The sequence below is a fragment of the Chelmon rostratus genome, chromosome 6 (genome assembly GCF_017976325.1).
Source record: "Chelmon rostratus isolate fCheRos1 chromosome 6, fCheRos1.pri, whole genome shotgun sequence".
Classification (NCBI taxonomy): Eukaryota; Metazoa; Chordata; class Actinopteri; order Chaetodontiformes; family Chaetodontidae; genus Chelmon; species Chelmon rostratus.
Window position 1 is genome coordinate 5,988,636 of NC_055663.1, and position 27,726 is coordinate 6,016,361.

Genomic DNA, 27,726 nt, shown 5'->3' on the forward strand with positions numbered 1-27,726 from the left:
CCTGACCTCCCATCAAAGTCCATGACTCTGCTTGAGCTGCTGATTTTAATCCATGAGAAAGAGCTGGCAGAAATCTACCCTAATCTGTGGACTGCACTCAGAATAGATTTGACCCTTCAGTGACAGTAGTTGAAGCAGAGAGGAGTTTTTCCAAGCAAAAGCTTATTAAAACATACCTCAGGTCCACTATGTCACAGGAGTGTCTCTCTGGACTTGCCATCATCAGCATCAATCATACAGTTGCACAACAGATTTCATATGATGATGTAATTGATGGATTTGCATCAGAGAAAGCTAGAAAAGTCAAATTTTAGATTGCACTTCACACCTGTTGTTAATGTTAATGCCAGTTCTAAACAGGGTGAAAAACCCAGGGTGAAAAATAGTTTACTAAAGGATTTTTTTTAATGCTCCATAGAGTTGCCTTATTTTGCTTTCTTCAGGGATTTTATTCATCTGTTTTTTCTTTGTTCGAGTTACGTTTTTTGTATTTATTATTATATATTAATATATTAATAGTAATCCAAATAATATAATGTATTGTTGTGTTGTTTGGGGGTAAGTCCTTTGTTTGTCGCATTGCATTTTCCATGTAGATCTTAGTGTAATCGTGTTTTTTTCCACATTATACCACCGTCCTAGACTCTTGACTGATTTCTCCCTAACTGTTGGGATTTCCTCACCATCTATAGCAAATTTCCTATCACTTACTTTCCCTCTGTATATTGAAATACTCCTTGATTTACTAGGCTTAATCTTCATACTAGCCCACTTGAGATTCTGAAAATCTGTGAGCGTGTCAGACTTCTGCACTCTCAGGTGAACAAGCATCATCATTTCTTCAATAATTCAAATCTAATCAGTTTTTAAACAACACAAAAATCAGGCATACGCTGACTTAAAATAAGAAGAAATGATTGAATTACTCAAGGTTTGATTCTGATACTCTACCAGTACATCAAAAAAGTATTCCCCATACTTTATGCTTCCAGTAAATGTTGCAGAATTTTATTTAGCTGTGTCACAAATTATCCAAATCTCACATTTGACAAAATAACACAGACAGTAATTTCAGATTAAAAACAATTTTATTGTGGTACATTTCACATCATATTTTATGATTTGAAAAAGCCCATCGGCTGGAGTGCTTTACTCAGCAGCGTCTTTTCCCTGTAAGAAAATAAAATGATAAGAGCATACAGCACATACACATCATGCTTTGTCATTAATTTTATGACGCTAAAAGCAATTATAGCATTTTTTGCCTGACATGCAGTGAATATATAGTATAGGATACCACAGTACATACAGTATGGGGAATTTGATTGATTTGATTTTTCATTAACCTTCACTGTTGTAATATTTACCTTGCCGGAGTCACGGCTCTTGGCTCTCATTTTGTTGACCTGGGACTCTGCAATGTCAGCACGCTCCTCAGCCTCCTCCAGCTCATGCTGGATCTTCCTGCACTTGGACAGATGAATGTTGGCCTGCTCCTCCTGAAATAAAAAGACACACAAAGATGTGTAAATGTTCACTGTAAATAAAATAACTATGAGACTGTATCGAGTGTGTATCACTGTATCATTGTTTAAAGTAAATGTCTTGTCCTTACCGCTTCCTCAGCCTGCCTCTTGTAGGCCTTCACCTTGAGCTGCAACTTGTCAACCAGATCCTGCAGCCTGGTAATGTTTTTCTTGTCCTCCTCGGTCTGTAAGAGTAAATATACATTTGCATGTTTAAATGTTTAAGTATGTTAGATTTGATGTGATTGTGTTGTACATGTAAACTCTTAATGTGGTTGTACCTGATAGGTGAGCTCCTTCACCCTCCTCTCATATTTGCGGACACCCTTAACAGCATCTGCTCCACGTCTCTGCTCACCCTCAACCTCTGTCTCCAGCTCACGCACCTTCAGAAAACCAGAAAATGGCGATAACTTTAGAATTTAGAATCCATGTGTTTTACATGTTTTCTTAAATTTGTTCGACAGTCAAATCTTAACAGAGTTGTGTTACCCTAGACTCAAGTTTCTGGAGCTGCTTCTTGCCACCCTTCATGGCCAGGTTCTCAGCCTCATCCAGGCGATGCTGAAGGTCCTTAACAGCAACCTCCAGGTTCTTCTTCATCCTCTCCAGGTGAGCGCTAGTATCCTGCTCCTTCTTCAGCTCCTCAGCCATCATAGCAGCCTACAGGAGAGAGCATAAAATGTTGATTAGACATAATATGAAAAAAAAAAACTCATTTTGCCAGATGCGAGATTAAGACCAAAGGAAATTTAAACCTACATCAGTGATGGCCTTCTTGGCCTTCTCCTCTGCATTCCTGGCTTCCTGAACACAGTCATCCACTTCACCCTGGACCTGGACCAGGTCAGACTCAAGCTTCTTCTTGGTGTTCATAAGGCTTGTGTTCTAAAAGGTATAAAGATTTAATTGTCATCGTATGCCTGATTTTTGTGTTGTTTAAAAACAAATTAGATTTTTGAATGATTGAAGAAATGATGATGTTTGTTCACCTGAGAGTGCAGAAGTCCGACACGCTCACTGGCATCCACCAGCTCCTGCTCAGCGATTTTGCGGCTTCTCTCTGTCTGTTCCAGAGCAGATCTGAGTTCCTCAATTTCAGCCACCATGAGACCGTTCCTACGCTCCACCATAGCAGCTTGTTCCTTGAGGTCATCCTGGGCTCTGACAGCATCATCAAGGTGCAGTTGTGCATCCTGGTGGGAAGTGTTAGGAAAAAATTCACAGAATGCCAAGATGTAGGCGCACTGACCATAATCTGTGCAACAAGTCCATGTCCATGTACAATACCTTCAGCTGTGCCTGCACATTCCTCAGCTGCTTCTGGGACTCAGCAGCCTGGCGATTGGCATGGCTCAGCTGAATCTCCATCTCGTTCAGGTCTCCCTCCATCTTCTTCTTGATTCTCAGGGCATCGTTCCTGCTCCTGACCTCAGAATCCAGAGTGCTCTGCATGGAGTCAGTCACCCTCTGGCTGTTCCTCTTGATCTGCTCCATCTCCTCATCTTTCTCTGCCAACTTCCTGTCCACTTCACCCTTAATCTGGTTGAGCTCCAGCTGGACACGCAGGATCTTAGACTCTTCATGTTCCAGAGTTCCCTAATGATATCAGAGAATAAAGCATTTATCTCTGCCTTCAAACATTTTATCAAACATTTGTCCCTGTTTTTTCAGAAGATCTTGCCAGAAGAAAAGTACCTCGGCCTCTTCAAGAGCTGTCTGGATCTCAGCCTTCTCAGTCTCCACCTGCTTCTTGGCCTTCTCCAGCTCATGGATGCTCTTGCCAGTCTCACCAATCTGTTCAGTCAGATCTGAGATCTCCTCTGCAGAGAGATGCATGTGTTTTATATTGTCAAGCTTTGAAATATAAAATGTAAATACTTAACTCTAACAGGTACACATGTTCAATATAATATAAGACATATATATACATACAACATGCGTTGAATATGATTTAACTGTAGTTGCTAATACAATGTGGTCAGAACTCACGTTGCAGGTTCTTGTTTTCGCGTTTCATGGTCTCCAGCTGATCCAGAGCTTCCTCATAAGAGTTCTTCATCTTGAACAGCTCAGTGCCCAGAGAGCGAGCCTCCTTCTGAGCTCCCTCAAGCTCTGCCTGACCCTCCTCGTACTTCTGTTTCCACTCTGCCAACACCTGAATAACACAATTAATACAGCTCACTTGGTTATGTAGCAACAAATACAAGACAAGTAAATATGTGTTTCACTGTTTGAAAGGCATGGTGACACAAAGTAATGTAATCGTTGCTACCTTGTCAAAGTTCCTCTGCTTCTTGTCCAGATTGGCAGCCAGTCCATTGGCCCTCTCCACATCAATCATGAGGTCCTCCACCTCACTCTGGAGCCTCTGTTTGGTTTTCTCAAGAGAAGCACACTTGGAATTCACTGCCTCAATCTGCTCCTCAGCCTCCTGAAGGCGCTGGGCCAGTTTTTTCCTGTTTGAAAAGGAGGGATTTGTTTCTCAGTGAAAACCCCAAAGTTACAATTTTTCTGGATGTTTTTGTTGGATATATGAAGTAGAAATACTTAAATACATGAAAAACATAAGAAAGCAGTGCTGCAATCAAAATGTCTGCCCAAATGTCAAATTGTTTGGATAAATTTGTTTAAATGCAGGTATTTATATAGGCAAGTGATTTATTGAATGCTACTCACTTGGCTTCCTCAAGCTCCTCAGTGCGCTGGATAGCATCAGTTTCATACTTAGTTCTCCACTGAGCCACCTCACTGTTGGCCTTGGACATTCCCCGCTGCAGCTCAGCCTTGGCCTCCTGCTCCTCCTCAAACTGCTCCCTCAGCAGATCGCAGTCATGGCGGGCTGATTGCAGTCCATGGGCAAGAGCGTTCTTGGCCTGGAGTAAAAAATAATGTTCAGTGTGAAAAATGTCTAAATAACACACATGAAGTTTGTCAGTATAAACTTAATGTTTTCTTACCTTAACCTCCTCTTCAATCTGCCTCTTCAGTTCCTCAATCTGCTGTGTGAAGGCCTGTTTGCCTCTGGTCAGCTGGGAGACGAGAGCTTCTTTCTCTTCAATTTGACGACTGAACTCACCTTGTGTGAAAGACGTCATGACATATTAGATTGTGTTGCGTTTGGCGATAATACAAAACACATCATTTGCTGATAACCTCACATACCATTTTCTGTCAGGAGACGTGCTTTCTGTGCACCCATGTCGTTTATTTGACGGACATTTTCATCATTCTTGGTCTTCAGTTCGCTAAGTTGGTCCTCAAGAGTACGGCACATCTTTTCAAGGTTTCCCTAATGAACAAAAGAGAGATCAGATCAGTAAGCATATTTTATTTGTAACATGCATAACCTCATGTATTACATGAATTTTAATGCATTGTGTACCTTTGCTTTAGCAACAGCCTCCATGTTGCTGGAGAGGTCATCAATCTCCATCTTGTATTCACTCTTTTCCTTCTCAAGCTTCTGCTTGACACGCTGAAGGTTGTCGATCTGCTCTCCTAGCTCGGCAACGCTGTCAGCCTGCTTCTTGCGAAGAGCAGCAGCGGTGGCTTCATGCTGCAGAGTGGACTCCTCCAGGTCACGACGGAGCTTCTGGAACTCAGCTTCACGCTTCTTGTTCATCTCAATCTGAGCAGCTGTGGCACCACCGGCCTCCTCCAGCCTCTCACTGATCTCCTCAAGTTCCCTGGAGAGGTCGGCTCTCTGCTTCTCAACCTTGGCACGAGCAGCACGCTCAGCCTCAATCTCCTCCTCCAGCTCCTCAATACGGGCCTGTTGAATGTAGGTGTGTTGTCTGTCAATAAACTTTCACTTTCAAAACACAAATTAGGAAATGTATGCAGTAACGTTTTATGCAACACAATGTGTCACCTGAAGCTCCTTGATCTTCTTCTGAAGCTGAGCACCCATTGACTGCTCATCCTCAATCTTGCTAAGGAGCTGACTGATTTCAAAGTCCTTCCTGTGAGAATAATGGATAAAGCACATAGTAAGAGCTTGTGCAGTTGGTCGTGATTTCAAAAAGAGCGCTTGTTGTACAACTTCCAAAGCAACATTACTTTTTCAGTTTCTCATCAGACTGCTGCTTGTCATTCTCAAGATCCATGATGGATTCCTGGGCCAGTTTCAGATCACCCTCCAGCTTCCTCTTGGCTCTCTCAAGGTCCATACGCAGCTTCTTCTCTTGCTCCAGAGAACCCTCAAGCTGAACATTAAAATGAGTTTTTAATTATCACGTTCAAGAGGAATCTTTGACTGACTGAATCTTTTGACTGACTTTGAACTTACATCATCCACTTGCTGCTCAAGCTTGGTCTTGGCCTTGGTCAGGGTGTTGACTTTGTCTTCCTCAGCCTGCAGGTCATCAAGTGTCTGCTGATGAGCCTCCTGAAGGGCTTTCTTTTCCTTGGTCAGCTTAGCAATGCTCTCATCCTGAGAGGCCATCTCCTCGGTCAGGTTCTTCACCTAAATTTGCAAGAAAGGGGTTCGGATTACATGATAATCTTTAAATGATACTTGATTTGCTAGATAACTTGATATTTACAAACCTTGTTCTCAGTGGCATGTTTCTCCTTCTCCACTTTGGCCAAGGTAAGCTCCAGGTCATCAATATCCTTCTTGAGCTCAGAGCATTCATCCTCCAGCTTTCTCTTCTTGGCAGTGAGCTCAGCATTGATTTCCTCTTCATCCTCCAGTCTCTCAGTTGTCTCTTTGAGTTTGGCCTCCAGCTGAATTTTACTCTTGATAAGACCCTCACATCTCTCCTCAGCATCTGACAGATTCTCTGATTCCTAGTTCATATGATGAAAATAGATGTTAGCACATTAACACTGAGACAACATGAGGAAGCTGCTGTTGATGTGTACTTACAGATGCAACTTGCAGCTGCAGATCATTCTTCTCCTGCAGAAGGGACACCATCTTCTCCTCCAGTTCCTTCTTCTTGGCCAGGGCAGCAGCCAAGTCTGATTGCATCTTCTCATAGTTCTCCTTCATCTGCTGCAGCTCCTTCTCAGTTTCAGCACTCTTCAGCAGAGGCTTGATCTTGTAGTACACCTTCATCCATGGCCAGTGTTTGACATTCATGAATGAACGGACATTGTACTGGATGGTGTAGATGGCTTCCCTGTGGACAAGAAGTTGCTGTTATCGACAATGATGACATTCCTGATTTTCAATACCATCTTTCAGAATTTGCTGTTTTCAACATGCCTCCTCTCCATCATCTTCACAAACTCCTTTCTCATGAGGTAACCACGGCAGAGAGCTTGAGTCATGGTGACCAGAGATGCCAACTTCTCATCTCTCATCTCCTCAAGGGTACCCAGCAGACCGGCTTTGAAGAACACCTAAACAAACAGTGAATAGAATTTGTGGGTGTCAGGCTTTATGACTTGTGTCAAAGCACTGTCCTTTCAGCGATATGTCTCCACTGTACACTTTACTAAACATTCAACGAAAAAGCAACCATCGACAGAGCTTACCCCCACGAAATCACAGAGAGTTTCTTTAATCTGCATCAGGATCTGGATCTCTATTAAAATACTGTGAAGACTGAAAGACAATTATGCTAAATGGTTGACAGCTGTGCCTATTCAAGAGATCTTGAATCCCTTCTGGAAACATTAGCACTTTCACAGGGGTAAGTTGTGCCAAATTTCAAGTGAGTCAGACAGCTTTCTGGTCACGATAAATGCTACTCGATTCATTACTATCCTGAATCACCAACTTTGATAGAATGCAGTCAAGGTTTACAGGGTCACTTGGTGTACACATGTATTCTTCATTTGACTGCAATTACAGTGTACACACAAAGTACTGCAATTTATGTTAAATAGAGGATACAAAAATTAGGCAACCCATGAGAGCACAATCTCACAGCGAATGGTAAAATGAAGCTTTTTGCAGACTCATCCATATAATTAATATATTTGGTGAAAATCTGATCAAATTTGTCGAGGACTAAGTTCAAAAGAATGTAGGTCAACATTTTGAATTGCTGGAAAAGCACTACAGAATCCAGGACAGAAAAAAGTTTGATGTCTTAGCCTCTTCGTCCCAGAGTAACGCAAAATGTAATGCTTATGTGTGGCCAAAAGCTGGCATGATTTCTTTGGATGCCTGACTTATTCTTTCACTATTGGTCTAACTTCCTGTCATTTTTTTTTTAATTGGGTAAAACGTTTTTGAGATACTCTTCTATTTAACAGACAGAAAACTGACTGACACACATACCCACCTTGATAAATACACTGAAGGATGTGAATGCAATGAAGGTGCTTACCTTGGTGTGTCCGAATCTGTACTGGTCATGATCAACATCAATGGACCCAAGCAGCTTCTCTGAAGCCTTCTTGTTGTCAATGAACTGGCCCTCAGGGATGACACTGGCATTAAGCACCTTGTACCTGTTTTGGGAGTGAGTGATAAGTGTAAGCATTTTCTTTTGACATTGTGCATCAAAATTTTCTTCAAATATCAATTGATACCTCTGCTTGAAGTCACCATAGAGGATTCTGCTGGGGAAACCCTTTCTGCAGATTCTGATACCCTCCAGCACACCGTTGCACCTGAGCTGGTGGATGACCAGGAAGTTCTCCATCAGACCTGTTAAAAAGACATTTCATAATTACTTCTTTGAATAAATGTTGTCTTTGTTGAAGCAGCACACAATTAATCAAACCATAACAACAGAACAAAAACACTCCTAAAATACTCTGTTGAGACCATTTCTCTATGTACCTGGGGTCTTTGACTCATTGGGAATCAGGCAGCGCACAAAGTGAGGATGGGTGCTCCTCAAGTTGGTCATCAGCTTGCCCAAGTTCTCCTGTAGATCCAAAATGATAACTCTTGTCATGAAATGTAACAATTGGGAGTTTGAGTATAAACTGAGATATGATTTTATCGCTAAGTTTAAATGTTAAACCTTACCCTGAACTGAGAAGACACTGTCTGCATGGAACCACCCTTCTTCTTGCCTCCCTTCTTTCCACCGCCAGTCTCTGTTGATAATTTGAAGCAGACATGTTTTGTTAGAGCAAGACATAAAATGTATATGAATACATGCTTTAAAATAAAAATATGAGTTGAGTGTGGTTACTGTCATACCCTCAACAACGGGAGGATACAGAAGAGCCAGCAGCTTAACTGAGGACTTCTGGTACAGCTGCACAACAGACTCATTCAGTGGGTCCTTGTTCTTGTCCAGCCAGCCAGAGACATTGTAGTCCACGGTACCAGCATAGTGCACCAGGGAGAAGTGGGCCTCAGCCTTTCCCTTGGCTGGCTTTGGCTTCTCAAAGGCTTTGCATTTGCCAAGATGCTGGTCATACAGCTTGTTCTTGAAGGATGTGTCTGTGGCCTTGGGGAACATGCACTCCTCTTCAAGGATGGAGAAGATGCCCATGGGCTTGAAAAGAAGTCGGAAGAAGTATTTAATTAAGTGACACATTAAGTGAACTTAAGAAGAATTATGTAGATCACAAAATGAAAAGATTACCTTCTCAATCAGCTCAATGCAGGCAGCCAAGTCCATGCCAAAGTCAATGAACTCCCAGATAATACCCTCCTTCTTGTACTCCTCTTGCTCCAGGACAAACATGTGGTGGTTGAAGAACTGTTGCAGTTTCTCATTGGTGAAGTTGATGCACAGCTGTTCCATGCTGTTGAACTGTGAGGGGATAAACGGTAAGCATAATCCCATACAGTCTTAAAGAAAATTATTTTGTATTGGCTGCTGAAATTTTGGAAATGGAGCTCACATCAAAGATTTCAAAGCCAGCAATATCCAGGACACCAATGAAGAACTGCCTTGGCTGTTTAGTGTCCAACATCTGGTTGATGCGGATGACCATCCACAAGAACATCCTCTCATAGATAGACTTGGCCAGGGCAGTCACTGAGTTCAGCACCTGAATGAAAACAAAGGTGTGATGTGATTAAAGTCAGTCAGATGTTGAATTACTGGTGTTCTGAACTTCTAATGAGGTAAGGGAGAAAAAAGAATCAAAACCGAACGAAACTACAATTCTAACTACAAATTGATACCAGAATATCTCAATTACCTGAGGTACAGTCTGTCCCTTGGTGACAAACTCATTTCCGACCTTCACTCTGGGATAGCACAGAGCCTTCAGCATGTCAGCAGAGTTCAGGCCCAGCAAGTAAGCAACCTTGTCAGCATCTGAAAATAGTTCAATCATTTACATTTAATACATAAAGTATGTGACCGTGATTGCCCATTATGATATAGCAGAAACAAGTCTGACACAGAACTTTTCCAGTATTGTTCCTAGGCTATTCATTTTTAGCTGACATAAAATTCTCACCCTCTGTGCCATCAGGCTCAGCCTGCTCCTCACGCTGCTTCTGCTTGAACTTCATGTTACCGTGGTGGAGCACAGCACCAGTCATCTTGTAGATGCTGAGCTTCTCTTCACCAGTGAAGCCCAGGATATCAATAGCATTCTGTTTTGAAGAGAAGTGTCCACACAAAACATCAGCAATGTACACAATACATGTAAGAGAGCACAGAGCATTTAAGAAAGCAGTTTTAATATTGTGTTTAATGAACAAAATATTTTTGAATATTTTGAAGGTGTGATCACTCACATCAGTGGCTTCCAGCTCAACTTTGTCATCAATGCTGGCTACAGTGATCTGACCCTGGCTACACATGGGGAAGTCGTAGGGGTTGGTTGTGATGAGGGACATCTCTGGAAATTCAAGCAACAGTGATTAGATCAATCGTTTGTTGTATATGAAAACTGTAAGTCGGCGTAACATTGTGCAAGAACTCATTCTGTGTACCAATCAGTTCAGGTTTGTGGTTGGTCATCATCTGGTAGAAGATGTGGTAGCCTCTTTCATCAGGAAGCTGGAATGTCACTCTGGACTTCTCCAGCAGATCTACAAATGATGATCATAAGTCACAGCCTGGCAAATGTTCAGTTCTATTGTTTTGTATGGAGTCTGATAATTTTTACTTACATGTCTCAATATCAGCACTAGACAGTTTGCCAGTTGTGCCGAAATGGATTCTGATGAATTTACCCTGTTTGGGAGAAAGGAATTTTCAGCGTCCCTCCAGATGGGCATTGTGTAAGAAGACCTCTCACATAGAAATCTCTCCATACTTACGAAACGGGAAGAGTTGTCATTCCTCACAGTTTTGGCATTACCATAGGCCTCCAGCAGAGGATTGGCTGCAATAATCTGATCCTCCAGTGACCCCTGAGATCCAGGTTTAAAATTGATATCAGAACATGACTGGATAAATATTCTGTCCTTAAAGAACACTGAATTGCAATCATCAGACTGGAACTTACTCCCATCTTTGATGTGTCCTGCTTCTTCTTCTCCCCACCACCAACTGAGATTGTGGCAAAGTACTGGATGACACGCTTGGTGTTCACAGTCTTTCCAGCACCAGATTCTCCACTAGGTACAAACACAGACTTTTAAGAATTTGATAGAGATATTTGATTCTGTTAAAGAAAGTCAACAAATGTTTAACTTACGTGATCAAGACAGACTGGTTCTCCCTATCTGTTAAATTACAAAGAGCAGGATTAACTCTGTTTTTCTTCAACAAAACCCTCATATACTGACAGATTTTACATTGTTATGGCAAAGACTTACCAGTAAGCATGTTCTGATAAGCGTTGTCAGAGACAGAGAAGATGTGGGGTGGAGCCTCCATACGCTTCTTGCCTCTATAGGCAGAGACAACTTCAGAATCGTACACTGGGAGCCACTTGTAGGGGTTCACAGTGGCACAGAACAACCCAGAGTAGGTCTGAAAGTGATCACAGAGATTCAGGAGTTAATTCTATACTTCCTTCAAGTATGGCCATTTTGCTGTATCTCTTGTCTTGATAGGCAGATTGTCTTACGTAGATCATCCATGCTGCATAACGCTCTTTGAGGTTATACAGCACAGAGGCTTCATTGAGATGGGTCATCATGGCCATGTCCTCAATTTTGTCGTACTTGGGAGGATTCATTGGAGAGACGTCATCTTCTTTAACTGTCCTCTCCTGGAACCGGACATGTATGTGTGAGAACTGATCACATTAAATTCACAATTTACACTACTTAGTGATACCAACCTCTTGAGTGTCCAGGACTTTGACAGTGACTTTGCCACCATCTTTCTTGATGATTGTTGCCTTCAAGTACAGCTCCTTGGCATCGGCCACGTAGCAGGCGGACTTGGCATCAAAAGGTTTGTTTTGAGCCTCAATTCTCTCCTTCTCTGGCTTACGGAGGTAAACGGCAGCTTTGCCGTAAATGGCCATCTCCGCGTCCGTACTCATGGTGGCAGTTTACTTCTGTGAGGGAATTACAAATAGAGATTTTCAGAGATGTAAATCAGCTTCTTCGAAACTGATGTCTTTAAGCCATATGACTGAACAGCCCAGAATAACTGACTTTAAGTTGATAATTAACATAACCTTAATTAATTAATGTAATAATTGATGTCTGCATCATTACATTTGAATTAACCTTTACTTATTCAAAATGTGATACAAACTTGAGTTTTGGCAAAACTTGAATAACAAAAATTTCAGCTGAGTGAAATATTTCAAATAGGACACATACAAATAAATTATTGTTGAAAGATGTTCATACCTGACCCTCTCTTTGTCAAAAGTCTGTTGTATTCTGCAATCCTGTGAATACATGTCACATATTGTCAGTTACTGGTGAAGGTTTGAAAGTGAAAATTTGCACAACCAATATGTTAATCATTAGTTAAGATTTTTAACTCATTTGTCAAATAATTAATTTGTTTAAATGTTCTAAAGCAGATAGAAAAAAAAGTTACCACAAGCAGGGTTCTTCAAGGGTCTTCTACCACACACTGCTCTGTCCTCTTGGACTCCTTATATTCAATCTGCCTTGCTTACGTAGTAAAAGTTAAATATGGGACACATGCAAATATGGTGTGGATAACAGGCAATGCAGACATCCATTGAAGCAGGTGGTGCTGGTACATAAATGTATCACTTATCATTTGGATTTCAGTCTGTGAGGGCACGTCTTACTTTTTGATTACATTAATATTTCTTTTTACTTTCTTAAAATTTGTTTTTCATGACAATGCAACGTATCATATCAACATAATAGAAAGGGGAGGAGTACACAGAAAGCAGTTCTATTTTTTACATGACTTATAATTATGAAACAGATTTAATTTATATGATTATCTCCAAATTGCCTCTGACTTTGTCTCAGTAGCTGCCTTGGCTGTAATTAACACCATGTCAACACAAAATGCTTTTCAGCCACATTTGTCAGTTGTCTGTCTAATGCACAAATGATGGAACAGATATTTTAATCAATTCAGATGTCTGCACATACTGCATCGTGGCTCATGTTTCACTCAAGGGTTTTACAAGTGTATCCATGGCTAAGAATCTTTATAGGCTTCAAGTCTATTTTCTGCCTTTCTAGGATCGGAACTTCTTTCACTTCAAAGTAGTAATCTTTTGGTTGTGATGCAGCCCATGTACAGTTCTTCATTATTACTCATCACTAGTGTCACTTGTTCATCTGAAAATCATTTAAATTTAGTTTTTCTTGACTTCTTAAATTTTTAAAATACTTTTCTTACTATTTTTAATATAGTTAATATTCCATTCCAACGATTTCAAAACATGTTCTCCTGATGTGCCAAAGCAGGATGATAAAGAAACCCCATCCATGTATGATTTTCATACTTGAACAGACAATTTAGCAACATTGTTTTATTAGCTCTAGGATGATTAGACAGTGGTGCTGTTCCCACATTTAGCCAGAACTACCACGCCCAACTGCAAAAATTCACAGTTGGCTTGATGTGCGCACAAGACAGGATAGTCTGAATCATAGATAATAGATGAAGATGTCCAGAATTCTAAACCTTCTTCATTATAAAGATGAAGAATACGTATAACTCTTTCAATCAGAACAGAGGGAATCAAAATAGTATAGCAACTACTGTATGTGCAAACTTGAGCAACACATTCTTTCATTCATATTTTAGCTCTACCCCAGAGACTGAGGAGGGTCATCTATTGATCATTTTTGATTTTTTTTCATCATCACGGGCTTACTAAGGCCAAATAGTTGTACTGTAAATACTAAACAAAAGTTAAAAGTAGTAATTGTATGAAATAACTAGAATACTATACTATAACACAGACTAATGAAACATAATCTGTATATGTTGCAGTGGATTATTCTACAGGAATACTTTCTGTCTTTCACAACTTTCTGTGAATGTTCTGATATATTTAGACATGCTTTTTTCTGTGACTCAGGGTCACCATTGGAATCCATTGCAGCTGCCATGAATCCAAGTTGACTACAGCTGTCATTGTTCTAAGTGAATGACTGAGATTTAAATGTTTGAACAGCAACAGAGCAGTGACACCAGGTCAGGATAGGCTTTAATGCCAGGACATCTCAGAATGTTCTCATACAGAGGAGGATGCCCACTAGTTCCTTCAGCACCAATACTTCCAATGTTAGTGATGTTAATTTAGGATTTTTGATTGTTTGTCTCGAAACAGTGTAAGGAACTTTTGCCACTTGATCTGAGCTTTATAAGTGCTCATATTGTGCATTCTTTACAAAAGCAGTTCACATACTTGATGTTTTAGCCGGCTATTTTTTTGTAGAATGTAGATTTTTGGATACAAAGTCTAGTTTGATAAGCTTCAGATTCTCTGATACAAATTCAAGGATTTATCAACCTTTTGCATGTCACCTCGTTTTTAGGCCCATGATTCTCATAACCCAGGGGTTCCAGATCGGCTGAGTTTGTGACTTGAGTACGGCATTATTCTATTCAATTTTCCAGAAGATTTTAGGAAGCTCTTTCTGCTCCCTCGTCATGCTTTCTATAGGCCTTCAGCTTGAGCTATGAAATCCTTCAGCCTGGAAATGTTTTTCTTCTACTTGTGGTATAAAATAAGCAAGTTTTAAGGTTTTCAGTGATAACTGTGTTTGATGAATTTTTTGTGTGAAATTTCAATGTGACTGTACCTGGTATGTACATCACTGCAGCATATTTGCAGAAAAGGTTGAACTGCATCTGTTCCTCCACATCCCTTTTCCCCTAATCTTAATTTTGCAAATCTGAAGAAAATTCTTTAATGTCTTTCTTGTCACTTTTTACTATTCAGTCACATCCAGTTGCAGTTCTTCAGTAGCAACTTCTAGCACTAGTTCATTGTCTACAGTTAGTTTATATATGAAATAGAGAGCACATTAAATTTACAGTATATGTATCAGTGATGGCCCTGCTTGGCCCCTCTCTGCCGATTTCACAGCATCCCTTAGATTCTAAACTTCTGCCACCTGTTGACTGACTCTACTCATTGGGGAGGCATGCTTATGTGTGTTAATACTACTAATATCCTTGGTAAATTTGAGTTGTTCTAAACAGATTAATATATGTGTAACACCATAGTTTAATTTCAAAGCGATTCATTGAGCTAGAGCTACAAAGCTGGTGCTGTCTTAAAAAATCCCCATATACTAAATAATATCAATATTTATTTAATATTAAACTACTCATACTCATGTGTGAAATTAGTAAAAAGTTGTTGCGCATACCTAATTTTAGCTATTGTAAACACAGTAGTTAATTTAACCTTTAATTAATTGAAAAACGGTTTCCCCTTTTCACATCATACTGCATAACAGGGCTGCATATTCTGAATACTAAGATAAGATAAGAGTCTTAGGCATCTTGGTAATTAAAGTAAGTGGATAATTCCTCCACACACGAGTTTCATAGACCTTCTCCCACACTCAGACTGGAATAGCATTCATTGCATTGAATGTCTGTTGCTTACAAAGCAAAAGTTAAATGTGGGACACAAGCCAAATATGGTTAGGATGACACCTGATGCTTACATGAGTTTGGCATTTGCTGATGGTACATATGCATCTTATGTTTCAGGTTTCCATCTGCAAAGGCACATCTTAAATTTGTCATAATCCTTACCTAAAATGGGTAACTGTCATTTTAGGCCTTTTGGCAAACTGTTTATTCATTGATTTGGGTGAATTATTGAAACATACCAGTGACAGTAAATTACATATGTATTTTAATCCTTCTCATAAATTGTTTGATTAAAAAAATAGAAATATTGAATTTGTAATACTAAGTACAGCAACAATTTGTAAATACATTTAAATAGTTTCACAATAAATAAATAAAGAATATGGAACCACTAATGATAAGATGTAAGAGATATGTCTGTGGTATTCACACTCATATGTCAAGTTATTAACACTTCAACTGACTCGGCAGACAGAGCTTCAAGTCCATTTTTGGCTCCAAGCACATCACTGCACTTTGAATGTCAACCGTTTCAGTTGTTGAGCAATATCATTTTGAAATGCCATAGGCAATAGTGTTAAACTTGCAGTGTGAAAAACACTCTGAAATGCCCACATTTAGTTGTCACCCAACATTATGACATGATGTTGTAATTTGTGATCTGAAAAATCTCCTGCGATAAGAGGTGATTTACATTCAGAAATGTTTGACTTACCTTGCCTTACCATTAAATGCACTTAATAATCACTCACATCACACTTCCAACCAATCAAAAGTTCTTTTTGAATATATGTTTAAACATGCATGTAGTCACTGTTTTGGTTGAGGTGTCAGGACACCTAAAAAACAGCTGTTACAGAACAGCTGACATGTGGCACCATGTGATACTGAATATCGAGTGAGGTTCATGTGCATGCTTGGCTTTGTGATGTGACTGATTTATGTAAATGTTGTAATTATTATATCTTGAATTAGGTAGTTAATTCATCTATTTCTATGCATGTTTTCCAGGTTAGGATTAAAGTGACTTGAGTGACACACATGCTTTTTTCCCACAATCCATTTCTCAAACTTCTCCTGAGGAGTACAGATGTGCTTGTAGGCCAGCTTGCTGATTAAGTCTCTGCACAGCAGGAACAGGTTTATTAGCTCTCCGTCCCACCTTCACTTCAAAGTTTAAGGATTGTTTTAGCATTTTAGGCCACTGCTTGGCTGAAGACATTGTGACATATGAATGCTGATTTCTGTTCAAATCTCACAAAACCTTTCATGGGAAGAAAATACATGAAAGTATTACAGACAACAGTTTAACAGAAACTGCTTAATCTTTATTGTTTCAGCATGAATTATATCATATTATATGATTCAACACAGTGAAACACTTATGCTTTACTCAGCTGCGTCTTTTCCCTGCAAAAAAACAGATAAATGGCTTGTGTGAGTTTAATTTTAATGAGCTCTAGTTGACAGTAATATTGATCAGTTAATTTCATAGTATTTAACCTAATACTGTCCAAAGGTGAGAATACAATAATGTTAATAATCTACTGCAAAACACTGACAAACACAAATGAAAGAATGATGATGCTATTTTAGTTATTTTCACAAAGCTGATATATATTTACCTTGCCGGAGTCACGGCTCTTGGCTCTCATTTTGTTGACCTGGGACTCTGCAATGTCAGCACGCTCCTCAGCCTCCTCCAGCTCATGCTGGATCTTCCTGCACTTGGACAGATGAATGTTGGCCTGCTCCTCCTGAAATAAAAAGACACACAAAGATGTTTAACTGTTCACTGTACATAAAATAACTATGAGACTGTATCGAGTGTGTATCACTGTATCATTGTTTAAAGTAAATGTCTTGTCCTTACCGCTTCCTCAGCCTGCCTCTTGTAGGCCTTCACCTTGAGCTGCAACTTGTCAACCAGATCCTGCAGCCTGGTAATGTTTTTCTTGTCCTCCTCGGTCTGTAAGAGAAAATATACATTTGCATGTTTAAATGTTTAAGTATGTTAGATTTGATGTGATTGTGTTGTACATGTAAACTCTTAATGTGGTTGTACCTGATAGGTGAGCTCCTTCACCCTCCTCTCATATTTGCGGACACCCTTAACAGCATCTGCTCCACGTCTCTGCTCACCCTCAACCTCTGTCTCCAGCTCACGCACCTTCAGAAAACCAGAAAATGGCGATAATATTGAGAATCCATGTGTTTTACATGTTTTCTTAAATTTGTTTGACAATCAAATCTTAACAGAGTTGTGTTACCCTAGACTCAAGTTTCTGGAGCTGCTTCTTGCCACCCTTCATGGCCAGGTTCTCAGCCTCATCCAGGCGATGCTGAAGGTCCTTAACAGCAACCTCCAGGTTCTTCTTCATCCTCTCCAGGTGAGCGCTAGTATCCTGCTCCTTCTTCAGCTCCTCAGCCATCATAGCAGCCTACAGGAGAGAGCATAAAATGTTGATTAGACATAATATGAAAAAAAACACATTTTGCCAGGTGTAAGATTAAGACCAAAGGAAATTTAAACCTACATCAGTGATGGCCTTCTTGGCCTTCTCCTCTGCATTCCTGGCTTCCTGAACAGTGTCATCCACCTCACCCTGGATCTGGACCAGGTCAGACTCAAGCTTCTTCTTGGTGTTCATAAGGCTTGTGTTCTAAAAGGTATAAAGATTTAATTGTTTAAGTCATCGTATGCCTGATTTTGTGTTATTTAAAAACTGATAACATTTTTGAATGATTGAAGAAATGATGATGTTTGTTCACCTGAGAGTGCAGAAGTCCAACACGCTCGCTGGCATCCACCAGCTCCTGCTCAGCGATTTTGCGGCTTCTCTCTGTCTGTTCCAGAGCAGCTCTGAGTTCCTCAATTTCAGCCACCATGAGACCGTTCCTACGCTCCACCATAGCAGCTTGTTCCTTGAGGTCATCCTGGGCTCTGACAGCATCATCAAGGTGCAGTTGTGCATCCTGGTGGGAAGTGTTAGGAAAAAATTCACAGAATGCCAAGATGTAGGCGCACTGACCATAATCTGTGCAACAAGTCCATGTCCATGTACAATACCTTCAGCTGTGCCTGCACATTCCTCAGCTGCTTCTGGGACTCAGCAGCCTGGCGATTGGCATGGCTCAGCTGAATCTCCATCTCGTTCAGGTCTCCCTCCATCTTCTTCTTGATTCTCAGGGCATCGTTCCTGCTCCTGACCTCAGAATCCAGAGTGCTCTGCATGGAGTCAGTCACCCTCTGGCTGTTCCTCTTGATCTGCTCCATCTCCTCATCTTTCTCTGCCAACTTCCTGTCCACTTCACCCTTAATCTGGTTGAGCTCCAGCTGGACACGCAGGATCTTAGACTCTTCATGTTCCAGAGTTCCCTAATGATATCAGAGAATAAAGCATTTATCTCTGCCTTCAAACATTTTATCAAACATTTGTCCCTGTTTTTTCAGAAGATCTTGCCAGAAGAAAAGTACCTCGGCCTCTTCAAGAGCTGTCTGGATCTCAGCCTTCTCAGTCTCCACCTGCTTCTTGGCCTTCTCCAGCTCATGGATGCTCTTGCCAGTCTCACCAATCTGTTCAGTCAGATCTGAGATCTCCTCTGCAGAGAGATGCATGTGTTTTATATTGTCAAGCTTTGAAATATAAAATGTAAATACTTAACTCTAACAGGTACACATGTTCAATATAATATAAGACATATATATACATACAACATGCGTTGAATATGATTTAACTGTAGTTGCTAATACAATGTGGTCAGAACTCACGTTGCAGGTTCTTGTTTTCGCGTTTCATGGTCTCCAGCTGATCCAGAGCTTCCTCATAAGAGTTCTTCATCTTGAACAGCTCAGTGCCCAGAGAGCGAGCCTCCTTCTGAGCTCCCTCAAGCTCTGCCTGACCCTCCTCGTACTTCTGTTTCCACTCTGCCAACACCTGAATAACACAATTAATACAGCTCACTTGGTTATGTAGCAACAAATACAAGACAAGTAAATATGTGTTTCACTGTTTGAAAGGCATGGTGACACAAAGTAATGTAATCGTTGCTACCTTGTCAAAGTTCCTCTGCTTCTTGTCCAGATTGGCAGCCAGTCCATTGGCCCTCTCCACATCAATCATGAGGTCCTCCACCTCACTCTGGAGCCTCTGTTTGGTTTTCTCAAGAGAAGCACACTTGGAATTCACTGCCTCAATCTGCTCCTCAGCCTCCTGAAGGCGCTGGGCCAGTTTTTTCCTGTTTGAAAAGGAGGGATTTGTTTCTCAGTGAAAACCCCAAAGTTACAATTTTTCTGGATGTTTTTGTTGGATATATGAAGTAGAAATACTTAAATACATGAAAAACATAAGAAAGCAGTGCTGCAATCAAAATGTCTGCCCAAATGTCAAATTGTTTGGATAAATTTGTTTAAATGCAGGTTTTTATATAGGCAAGTGATTTATTGAATGCTACTCACTTGGCTTCCTCAAGCTCCTCAGTGCGCTGGATAGCATCAGTTTCATACTTAGTTCTCCACTGAGCCACCTCACTGTTGGCCTTGGACATTCCCCGCTGCAGCTCAGCCTTGGCCTCCTGCTCCTCCTCAAACTGCTCCCTCAGCAGATCGCAGTCATGGCGGGCTGATTGCAGTCCATGGGCAAGAGCATTCTTGGCCTGGTGTAAGAAATAATGTTCAGTGTGAAAAATGTCTAAATAACACACATGAAGTTTGTCAGTATAAACTTAATGTTTTCTTACCTTAACCTCCTCTTCAATCTGCCTCTTCAGTTCCTCAATCTGCTGTGTGAAGGCCTGTTTGCCTCTGGTCAGCTGGGAGACGAGAGCTTCTTTCTCTTCAATTTGACGACTGAACTCACCTTGTGTGAAAGACGTCATGACATATTAGATTGTGTTGCGTTTGGCGATAATACAAAACATCATTTGCTGATAACCTCACATACCATTTTCTGTCAGGAGACGTGCTTTCTGTGCACCCATGTCGTTCATTTGACGGACATTTTCATCATTCTTGGTCTTCAGTTCGCTAAGTTGGTCCTCAAGAGTACGGCACATCTTTTCAAGGTTTCCCTAATGAACAAAAGAGATCAGATCAGTAAGCATATTTTATTTGTAACATGCATAACCTCATGTATTGCATGAATTTTAATGCATTGTGTACCTTTGCTTTAGCAACAGCCTCCATGTTGCTGGAGAGGTCATCAATCTCCATCTTGTATTCACTCTTTTCCTTCTCAAGCTTCTGCTTGACACGCTGAAGGTTGTCGATCTGCTCTCCCAGCTCGGCAACGCTGTCAGCCTGCTTCTTGCGAAGAGCAGCAGCGGTGGCTTCATGCTGCAGAGTGGACTCCTCCAGGTCACGACGGAGCTTCTGGAACTCAGCTTCACGCTTCTTGTTCATCTCAATCTGAGCAGCTGTGGCACCACCGGCCTCCTCCAGCCTCTCACTGATCTCCTCAAGTTCCCTGGAGAGGTCGGCTCTCTGCTTCTCAACCTTGGCACGAGCAGCACGCTCAGCCTCAATCTCCTCCTCCAGCTCCTCAATACGGGCCTGTTAAATGTAGGTGTGTTGTCTGTCAATAAACTTTCACTTTCAAAACACAAATTAGGAAATGTATGCAGTAACGTTTTATGCAACACAATGTGTCACCTGAAGCTCCTTGATCTTCTTCTGAAGCTGAGCACCCATTGACTGCTCATCCTCAATCTTGCTAAGGAGCTGACTGATTTCAAAGTCCTTCCTGTGAGAATAATGGATAAAGCACATAGTAAGAGCTTGTGCAGTTGGTCGTGATTTCAAAAAGAGCGCTTGTTGTACAACTTCAAAAGCAACATTACTTTTTCAGTTTCTCATCAGACTGCTGCTTGTCATTCTCAAGATCCATGATGGATTCCTGGGCCAGTTTCAGATCACCCTCCAGCTTCCTCTTGGCTCTCTCAAGGTCCATACGCAGCTTCTTCTCTTGCTCCAGAGAACCCTCAAGCTGAACATTAAAATGAGTTTTTAATTATCACGTTCAAGAGGAATCTTTGACTGACTGAATCTTTTGACTGACTTTGAACTTACATCATCCACTTGCTGTTCAAGCTTGGTCTTGGCCTTGGTCAGGGTGTTGACTTTGTCTTCCTCAGCCTGCAGGTCATCAAGTGTCTGCTGATGAGCCTCCTGAAGGGCTTTCTTTTCCTTGGTCAGCTTAGCAATGCTCTCATCCTGAGAGGCCATCTCCTCGGTCAGGTTCTTCACCTAAATTTGCAAGAAAGGGGTTCGGATTACATGATAATCTTTAAATGATACTTGATTTGCTAGATAACTTGATATTTACAAACCTTGTTCTCAGTGGCATGTTTCTCCTTCTCCACTTTGGCCAAGGTAAGCTCCAGGTCATCAATATCCTTCTTGAGCTCAGAGCATTCATCCTCCAGCTTTCTCTTCTTGGCAGTGAGCTCAGCATTGATTTCCTCTTCATCCTCCAGTCTCTCAGTTGTCTCTTTGAGTTTGGCCTCCAGCTGAATTTTACTCTTGATAAGACCCTCACATCTCTCCTCAGCATCTGACAGATTCTCTGATTCCTAGTTCATATGATGAAAATAGATGTTAGCACATTAACACTGAGACAACATGAGGAAGCTGCTGTTGATGTGTACTTACAGATGCAACTTGGAGCTGCAGATCATTCTTCTCCTGCAGAAGGGACACCATCTTCTCCTCCAGTTCCTTCTTCTTGGCCAGGGCAGCAGCCAAGTCTGATTGCATCTTCTCGTAGTTCTCCTTCATCTGGGCCAGCTCCTTCTCAGTTTCAGCACTCTTCAGCAGAGGCTTGATCTTGTAGTACACCTTCATCCATGGCCAGTGTTTGACGTTCATGAATGAGCGGACATTGTACTGGATGGTGTAGATGGCATCCCTGTGGACAAGAAGTTGCTGTTATCGACAATGATAATTCTTCATTATTCATACCATGAGTGTGCACTCAAAAGCTGTTTTCAACATGCCTCCTCGCTGTCATCTCCACAAACTCCTTTCTCATGAGGTAACCACGGCACATAGCCTGAGTCATGGTGACCAGAGCTGCCAACTTGTCATCTCTCATCTCCTCAAGGGTACCCAGCAGACCGGCTTTGAAGAACACCTGAACAAACAGTGAATAGAAAATTACTGTGTGTCTGCACTGTACACTTTACGAAACATGAAACAAGAAAGCATTCTCAGAGAGAGAGGACCCCACGAAATCATCTAAATGTGTTTTCAAGAAAACATGTTTGGAATATTTTAAAATCTGCCTCAGGATCTGGATCTGTATTAAAAGTATGTGAGGACTGAAAGACAGTTATGCTAAATGGTTGACAGCTGTGCCTATTCAAGAGATCTTGAATCCCTTCTAGACACATTGGCACTTTCACAGGGGTGAGTTGTGCCAAATTTCAACTGTGTCAGACTTGTGATTCTGGTCATTATAAATGCTACTCGAATTTATTACAATCCTGAATCACCAACTTGCAGTCACAAATGCAGTCACGGTTTACAGGGTCACTTGGTGTACACATGCATTCTACATTTTGTTGCAATTACATTGTAAACACAAAGTACTGCAATTTATGTTAAATAGAGGATACAGGAACTAGGCAACCCATGAGAGCACAATCTCACAGCGAATGGTAAAAAGAAGCTTTTTGCAGACTCATCCATATAATTAATATATTTGGTGAAAATCTAAAAAATTTGTAGAAGGACTAAGTTTAAAAGAATGTAGGCCAATATTTTGAATTGTTGGAAAAGCAAAATGTTGGAAAAGTACGACAGAATCCAGGACAGAAAAAAGTTTGATGTCTTAGCCTCTTCGTCCCAGAGTAACAAAGCAACATGTAATGATTATGTGTGGCCAGAAGATGGCGCTATTTCTTTGGATGCCTTACTTATTCTTTCACTCTTGGCCTAACAGCCAATCAAATTTTTTTTAACTGGGTAAAAAGTTTTTAAGATACTCTTCTATTTAACAGACAGAAAACTGACTGACACACATACCCACCTTGATAAATACACTGAAGGATATGAATGCAATGAAGGCGCTTACCTTGGTGTGTCCGAATCTGTACTGGTCATGATCAACATCAATGGACCCAAGCAGCTTCTCTGAAGCCTTCTTGTTGTCAATGAACTGGCCCTCAGGGATGACACTGGCATTAAGCACCTTGTACCTGTTTTGGGAGTGAATGATGAGTGTAAGCATTTTCTTTTAACATTGTACATCAAAATTTTATTCAAATATCAATTGATACCTCTGCTTGAAGTCACCATAGAGGATTCTGCTGGGGAAACCCTTTCTGCAGATTCTGATACCCTCCAGCACACCGTTGCACCTGAGCTGGTGGATGACCAGGAAGTTCTCCATCAGACCTGTTAAAAAGACATTTCATAAGTACTTCTTTAAATAAACATTGTCTTTGTTGAAGCAGCACACAATTAATCAAACCATAACAACAGAACAAAAACACTCCTCAAAGACTCTATTGAGATTATGTTCTCTATGTACCTGGGGTCTTTGACTCATTGGGAATCAGGCAGCGCACAAAGTGAGGATGGGTGCTCCTCAAGTTGGTCATCAGCTTGCCCAAGTTCTCCTGTAGATCCAAAATGATCACTCTTGTCATGAAATGTAACAATTGAGAGATTGAGTATAAACTGAGATATGATTTTATAGCCAAGTTTAAATGTTAAACCTTACCCTGAACTGAGAAGACACTGTCTGCATGGAACCACCCTTCTTCTTGCCTCCCTTCTTTCCACCGCCAGTCTCTGTTGATAATTTGAAGCAGACATGTTTTGTTAGAGCAAGACATAAAATGTATATGAATACATGCTTTAAAATAAAAATATGAGTTGAGTGTGGTTACTGTCATACCCTCAACAACGGGAGGATACAGAAGAGCCAGCAGCTTAACTGAGGACTTCTGGTACAGCTGCAAAACAGACTCATTCAGTGGGTCCTTGTTCTTGTCCAGCCAGCCAGCGATATTGTAGTCCACGGTACCAGCATAGTGCACCAGGGAGAAGTGGGCCTCAGCCTTTCCCTTGGCTGGCTTTGGCTTCTCAAAGGCTTTGCATTTGCCAAGATGCTGGTCATACAGCTTGTTCTTGAAGGATGTGTCTGTGGCCTTGGGGAACATGCACTCCTCTTCAAGGATGGAGAAGATGCCCATGGGCTTGAAAAGAAGTCGGAAGAAGTATTTAATTAAGTGACACATTAAGTGAACTTAAGAAGAATTATGTAGATCACAAAATGAAAAGATTACCTTCTCAATCAGCTCAATGCAGGCAGCCAAGTCCATGCCAAAGTCAATGAACTCCCAGATAATACCCTCCTTCTTGTACTCCTCTTGCTCCAGGACAAACATGTGGTGGTTGAAGAACTGTTGCAGTTTCTCATTGGTGAAGTTGATGCACAGCTGTTCCATGCTGTTGTACTATGGGGGGACAAATAATAAGCATAATCCCTTACAGTCTTGATCAGACAATGATTTTGTATTGGCTGCTGAATTGTTTGAAATCAAGGCTCACATCAAAGATTTCAAAGCCAGCAATATCCAGGACACCAATGAAGAACTGCCTTGGCTGTTTAGTGTCCAACATCTGGTTGATGCGGATGACCATCCACAAGAACATCCTCTCATAGATAGACTTGGCCAGGGCAGTCACTGAGTTCAGCACCTGAATGAAAACAAAGGTGTGATGTGATTAGAGTCAGTCAGATGCTGAATTACTGGTGTTCTGAACTTCTAATGAGGTAAGGGAGAAAAAAAGAATCAAAACCGAACCAAACTACAATTCTAACTACAAATTGATACCAGAATATCTCAATTACCTGAGGTACCGTCTGTCCCTTGGTGACAAACTCATTTCCGACCTTCACTCTGGGATAGCACAGACCCTTCAGCATGTCAGCAGAGTTCAGACCCAGCAAGTAAGCAACCTTGTCAGCATCTGAAAATAGTTTGATCATTTACATTTAATACATAAAGTATGTGACTGTGATTGCCCATTATGATATAGCAGAAACCAGTCTGACACAGAACTTTTCCAGTATTGTTCCTAAGCTATTCACTTTCAGCTGACATGATATTCTCACCCTCTGTGCCATCAGGCTCAGCCTGCTCCTCACGCTGCTTCTGCTTGAACTTCATGTTACCGTGGTGGAGCACAGCACCAGTCATCTTGTAGATGCTGAGCTTCTCTTCACCAGTGAAGCCCAGGATATCAATAGCATTCTGTTTTGAAGAGAAGTGTCCACACAAAACATCAGCAATGTACACAATACATGTAAGAGAGCACAGAGCATTTAAGAAAGCAGTTTTAATGAGCAAAAATATTTTTGAATATTTTGAAGGTGTGATCACTCACATCAGTGGCTTCCAGCTCAACTTTGTCATCAATGCTGGCTACAGTGATCTGACCCTGGCTACACATGGGGAAGTCGTAGGGGTTGGTTGTGATGAGGGACATCTCTGGAAATTCAAGCAACAGTGATTAGATCAATCGTTTGTTGTATATGAAAACTGTAAGTCGGCGTAACATTGTGCAAGAACTCATTCTGTGTACCAATCAGTTCAGGTTTGTGGTTGGTCATCATCTGGTAGAAGATGTGGTAGCCTCTTTCATCAGGAAGCTGGAATGTCACTCTGGACTTCTCCAGCAGATCTATAAATGATGATCATAAGTCACAGCCTGGCAAATGTTCAGTTCTATTGTTTTGTATGGAGTCTGATAATTTTTACTTACATGTCTCAATATCAGCACTAGACAGTTTGCCAGATGTGCCGAAATGGATTCTGATGAATTTACCCTGTTTGGGAGAAAGGAATTTTCAGTATCCCTCCAGATGGGCATTGTGTAACAAGACCTCTCACATAGAAATTGCATACTTACGAAACGGGAAGAGTTGTCATTCCTCACAGTTTTGGCATTACCATAGGCCTCCAGCAGAGGATTGGCTGCAATAATCTGATCCTCCAGTGATCCCTGAGATCCAGGTTTAAAATTGATATCAGAACATGACTGGATAAATATTCTCTCCTTAAAGAACACTGAATTGCAATCATCAGACTGGAACTTACTCCCATCTTTGATGAGTCCTGCTTCTTCTTCTCTCCACCAACTGAGATTGTGGCAAAGTACTGGATGACACGCTTGGTGTTCACAGTCTTTCCAGCACCAGATTCTCCACTAGGTGCAAACACAAACTTTTAAGAATTTGATCAAGATATTTGATTCTGTTAAAGAAAGTCAACAAATGTTTAACTTACGTGATCAAGACAGACTGGTTCTCCCTATCTGTTAAATTACAAAGAGCAGGATTAACTCTGTTTTTCTTCAACAAAACCCTCATATACTGACAGATTTTACATTGTTATGGCAAAGACTTACCAGTAAGCATGTTCTGATAAGCGTTGTCAGAGACAGAGAAGATGTGGGGTGGAGCCTCCATACGCTTCTTGCCTCTATAGGCAGAGACAACTTCAGAATCGTACACTGGGAGCCACTTGTAGGGGTTCACAGTGGCACAGAACAACCCAGAGTAGGTCTGAAAGTGATCAGAGATTCAGGAGTTAATTCTATACTTCCTTCAAGTATGGCCATTTTGCACTGTTTCTCTTGTCTTGATAGGCAGATTGTCTTACATAGATCATCCATGCTGCATAACGCTCTTTGAGGTTATACAGCACAGAGGCTTCATTGAGATGGGTCATCATGGCCATGTCCTCAATTTTGTCGTACTTGGGAGGATTCATTGGAGAGACGTCATCTTCTTTAACTGTCCTCTCCTGGAACCGGACATGTATGTGTGAGAACTGATCACATCGAATTCACAATTTACACTACTTTGTGATACCAACCTCTTGAGTGTCCAGGACTTTGACAGTGACTTTGCCAGCATCTTTCTTGATGATTGTTGCCTTCAAGTACAGCTCCTTAGCATCGGCCACGTAGCAGGCGGACTTGGCATCAAAAGGTTTGTTTTGAGCCTCAATTCTCTCCTTCTCTGGCTTACGGAGGTAAATGGCAGCTTTGCCATAAATGGCCATCTCCGCGTCCGTACTCATGGTGGCGGCTTACGTCTGTCACAGGTCAAACATTTACAGTTTTAGATTGGTGTTTTTTGTTCTTGTGATTTAACTGTTGTCCTAAACAGTTAACATGTAAAAAATAGTTTTTTCCTCATTGTAGGTGGTCTTCAGCTTAGTTAAAGCTTTTCAGACTGCTTGCCTTTAAAATGAATTAACATTAACCATTGTTTGAGTTGTTTCAAATTGAGTGAACAATCCCTGAATATACACTAAAAATCCATCCATCCACTCAATGC

At 41.0% G+C, this 27,726-nt stretch overlaps 2 protein-coding genes across 4 annotated transcripts; both read right to left on the bottom strand.

Moving 5' to 3' along the window:
* Nucleotides 1–1,149: 1,149 nt before the first annotated feature.
* On the bottom strand, nucleotides 1,150–11,849 carry LOC121607914 (myosin heavy chain, fast skeletal muscle-like). Of its 2 annotated transcripts, none has more exons than XM_041938953.1 (39): nucleotides 11,643–11,849; nucleotides 11,427–11,570; nucleotides 11,173–11,329; nucleotides 11,052–11,079; nucleotides 10,860–10,971; nucleotides 10,672–10,764; nucleotides 10,522–10,585; nucleotides 10,342–10,440; nucleotides 10,144–10,247; nucleotides 9,861–9,999; nucleotides 9,597–9,715; nucleotides 9,294–9,443; nucleotides 9,032–9,202; nucleotides 8,641–8,941; nucleotides 8,464–8,534; nucleotides 8,272–8,359; nucleotides 8,019–8,136; nucleotides 7,814–7,937; nucleotides 6,742–6,878; nucleotides 6,400–6,655; nucleotides 6,078–6,320; nucleotides 5,818–5,994; nucleotides 5,589–5,734; nucleotides 5,401–5,491; nucleotides 4,912–5,301; nucleotides 4,692–4,818; nucleotides 4,487–4,605; nucleotides 4,206–4,402; nucleotides 3,802–3,985; nucleotides 3,519–3,684; nucleotides 3,225–3,349; nucleotides 2,817–3,125; nucleotides 2,519–2,722; nucleotides 2,289–2,414; nucleotides 2,019–2,189; nucleotides 1,808–1,912; nucleotides 1,616–1,711; nucleotides 1,368–1,499; nucleotides 1,150–1,170 (listed from the first exon to the last, which is right to left on the bottom strand). In XM_041938953.1, exons 1-39 carry the CDS (start codon nucleotides 11,847–11,849, stop codon nucleotides 1,150–1,152), a joined length of 5,811 nt encoding a protein of 1,936 aa, XP_041794887.1. The 2 variants fall into 2 exon arrangements, with proteins under 2 accessions (XP_041794887.1, XP_041794886.1); XM_041938952.1 differs by having other exon boundaries at nucleotides 8,464–8,532; nucleotides 8,633–8,941.
* A 4,910-nt stretch (nucleotides 11,850–16,759) lies between these two features.
* Nucleotides 16,760–27,466, bottom strand: LOC121607913 (myosin heavy chain, fast skeletal muscle-like). Of its 2 annotated transcripts, none has more exons than XM_041938951.1 (39): nucleotides 27,260–27,466; nucleotides 27,044–27,187; nucleotides 26,790–26,946; nucleotides 26,669–26,696; nucleotides 26,480–26,588; nucleotides 26,292–26,384; nucleotides 26,145–26,208; nucleotides 25,965–26,063; nucleotides 25,767–25,870; nucleotides 25,495–25,633; nucleotides 25,231–25,349; nucleotides 24,927–25,076; nucleotides 24,662–24,832; nucleotides 24,271–24,571; nucleotides 24,094–24,164; nucleotides 23,902–23,989; nucleotides 23,648–23,765; nucleotides 23,443–23,566; nucleotides 22,364–22,500; nucleotides 22,020–22,275; nucleotides 21,698–21,940; nucleotides 21,438–21,614; nucleotides 21,209–21,354; nucleotides 21,021–21,111; nucleotides 20,532–20,921; nucleotides 20,314–20,440; nucleotides 20,111–20,229; nucleotides 19,830–20,026; nucleotides 19,426–19,609; nucleotides 19,143–19,308; nucleotides 18,849–18,973; nucleotides 18,441–18,749; nucleotides 18,143–18,346; nucleotides 17,908–18,033; nucleotides 17,641–17,811; nucleotides 17,436–17,540; nucleotides 17,244–17,339; nucleotides 16,996–17,127; nucleotides 16,760–16,780 (listed from the first exon to the last, which is right to left on the bottom strand). In XM_041938951.1, the coding sequence occupies exons 1-39, from the start codon at nucleotides 27,464–27,466 to the stop codon at nucleotides 16,760–16,762; spliced, it is 5,808 nt and encodes a 1,935-aa protein (XP_041794885.1). The 2 variants fall into 2 exon arrangements, with proteins under 2 accessions (XP_041794885.1, XP_041794884.1); XM_041938950.1 differs by having other exon boundaries at nucleotides 24,094–24,162; nucleotides 24,263–24,571.
* Nucleotides 27,467–27,726: the final 260 nt, after the last annotated feature.

Bases quoted from the DNA above. Each gene is read 5' to 3' on its own strand.
- LOC121607914 (XM_041938952.1), bottom strand. From the start codon at position 11,849: ATGAGTACGGACGCGGAGATGGCCATTTACGGCAAAGCTGCCGTTTAC. The intron at 10,000-10,143 runs GTGAGTGATCAC...TCTTCAAAACAG, and splicing joins TTGAGCTGGAAGCCACTGAT to AATGCTATTGATATCCTGGG. The intron at 4,819-4,911 runs GTACACAATGCA...TTTGTTCATTAG, and splicing joins AGGCTGTTGCTAAAGCAAAG to GGAAACCTTGAAAAGATGTG.
- LOC121607913 (XM_041938950.1), bottom strand. From the start codon at position 27,466: ATGAGTACGGACGCGGAGATGGCCATTTATGGCAAAGCTGCCATTTAC. The intron at 21,941-22,019 runs GTAAGTACACAT...CATATGAACTAG, and splicing joins TGCAGCTCCAAGTTGCATCT to GAATCAGAGAATCTGTCAGA. The intron at 17,812-17,907 runs GTAGGTTTAAAT...TCTCTCCTGTAG, and splicing joins CCAAGAAGGCCATCACTGAT to GCTGCTATGATGGCTGAGGA.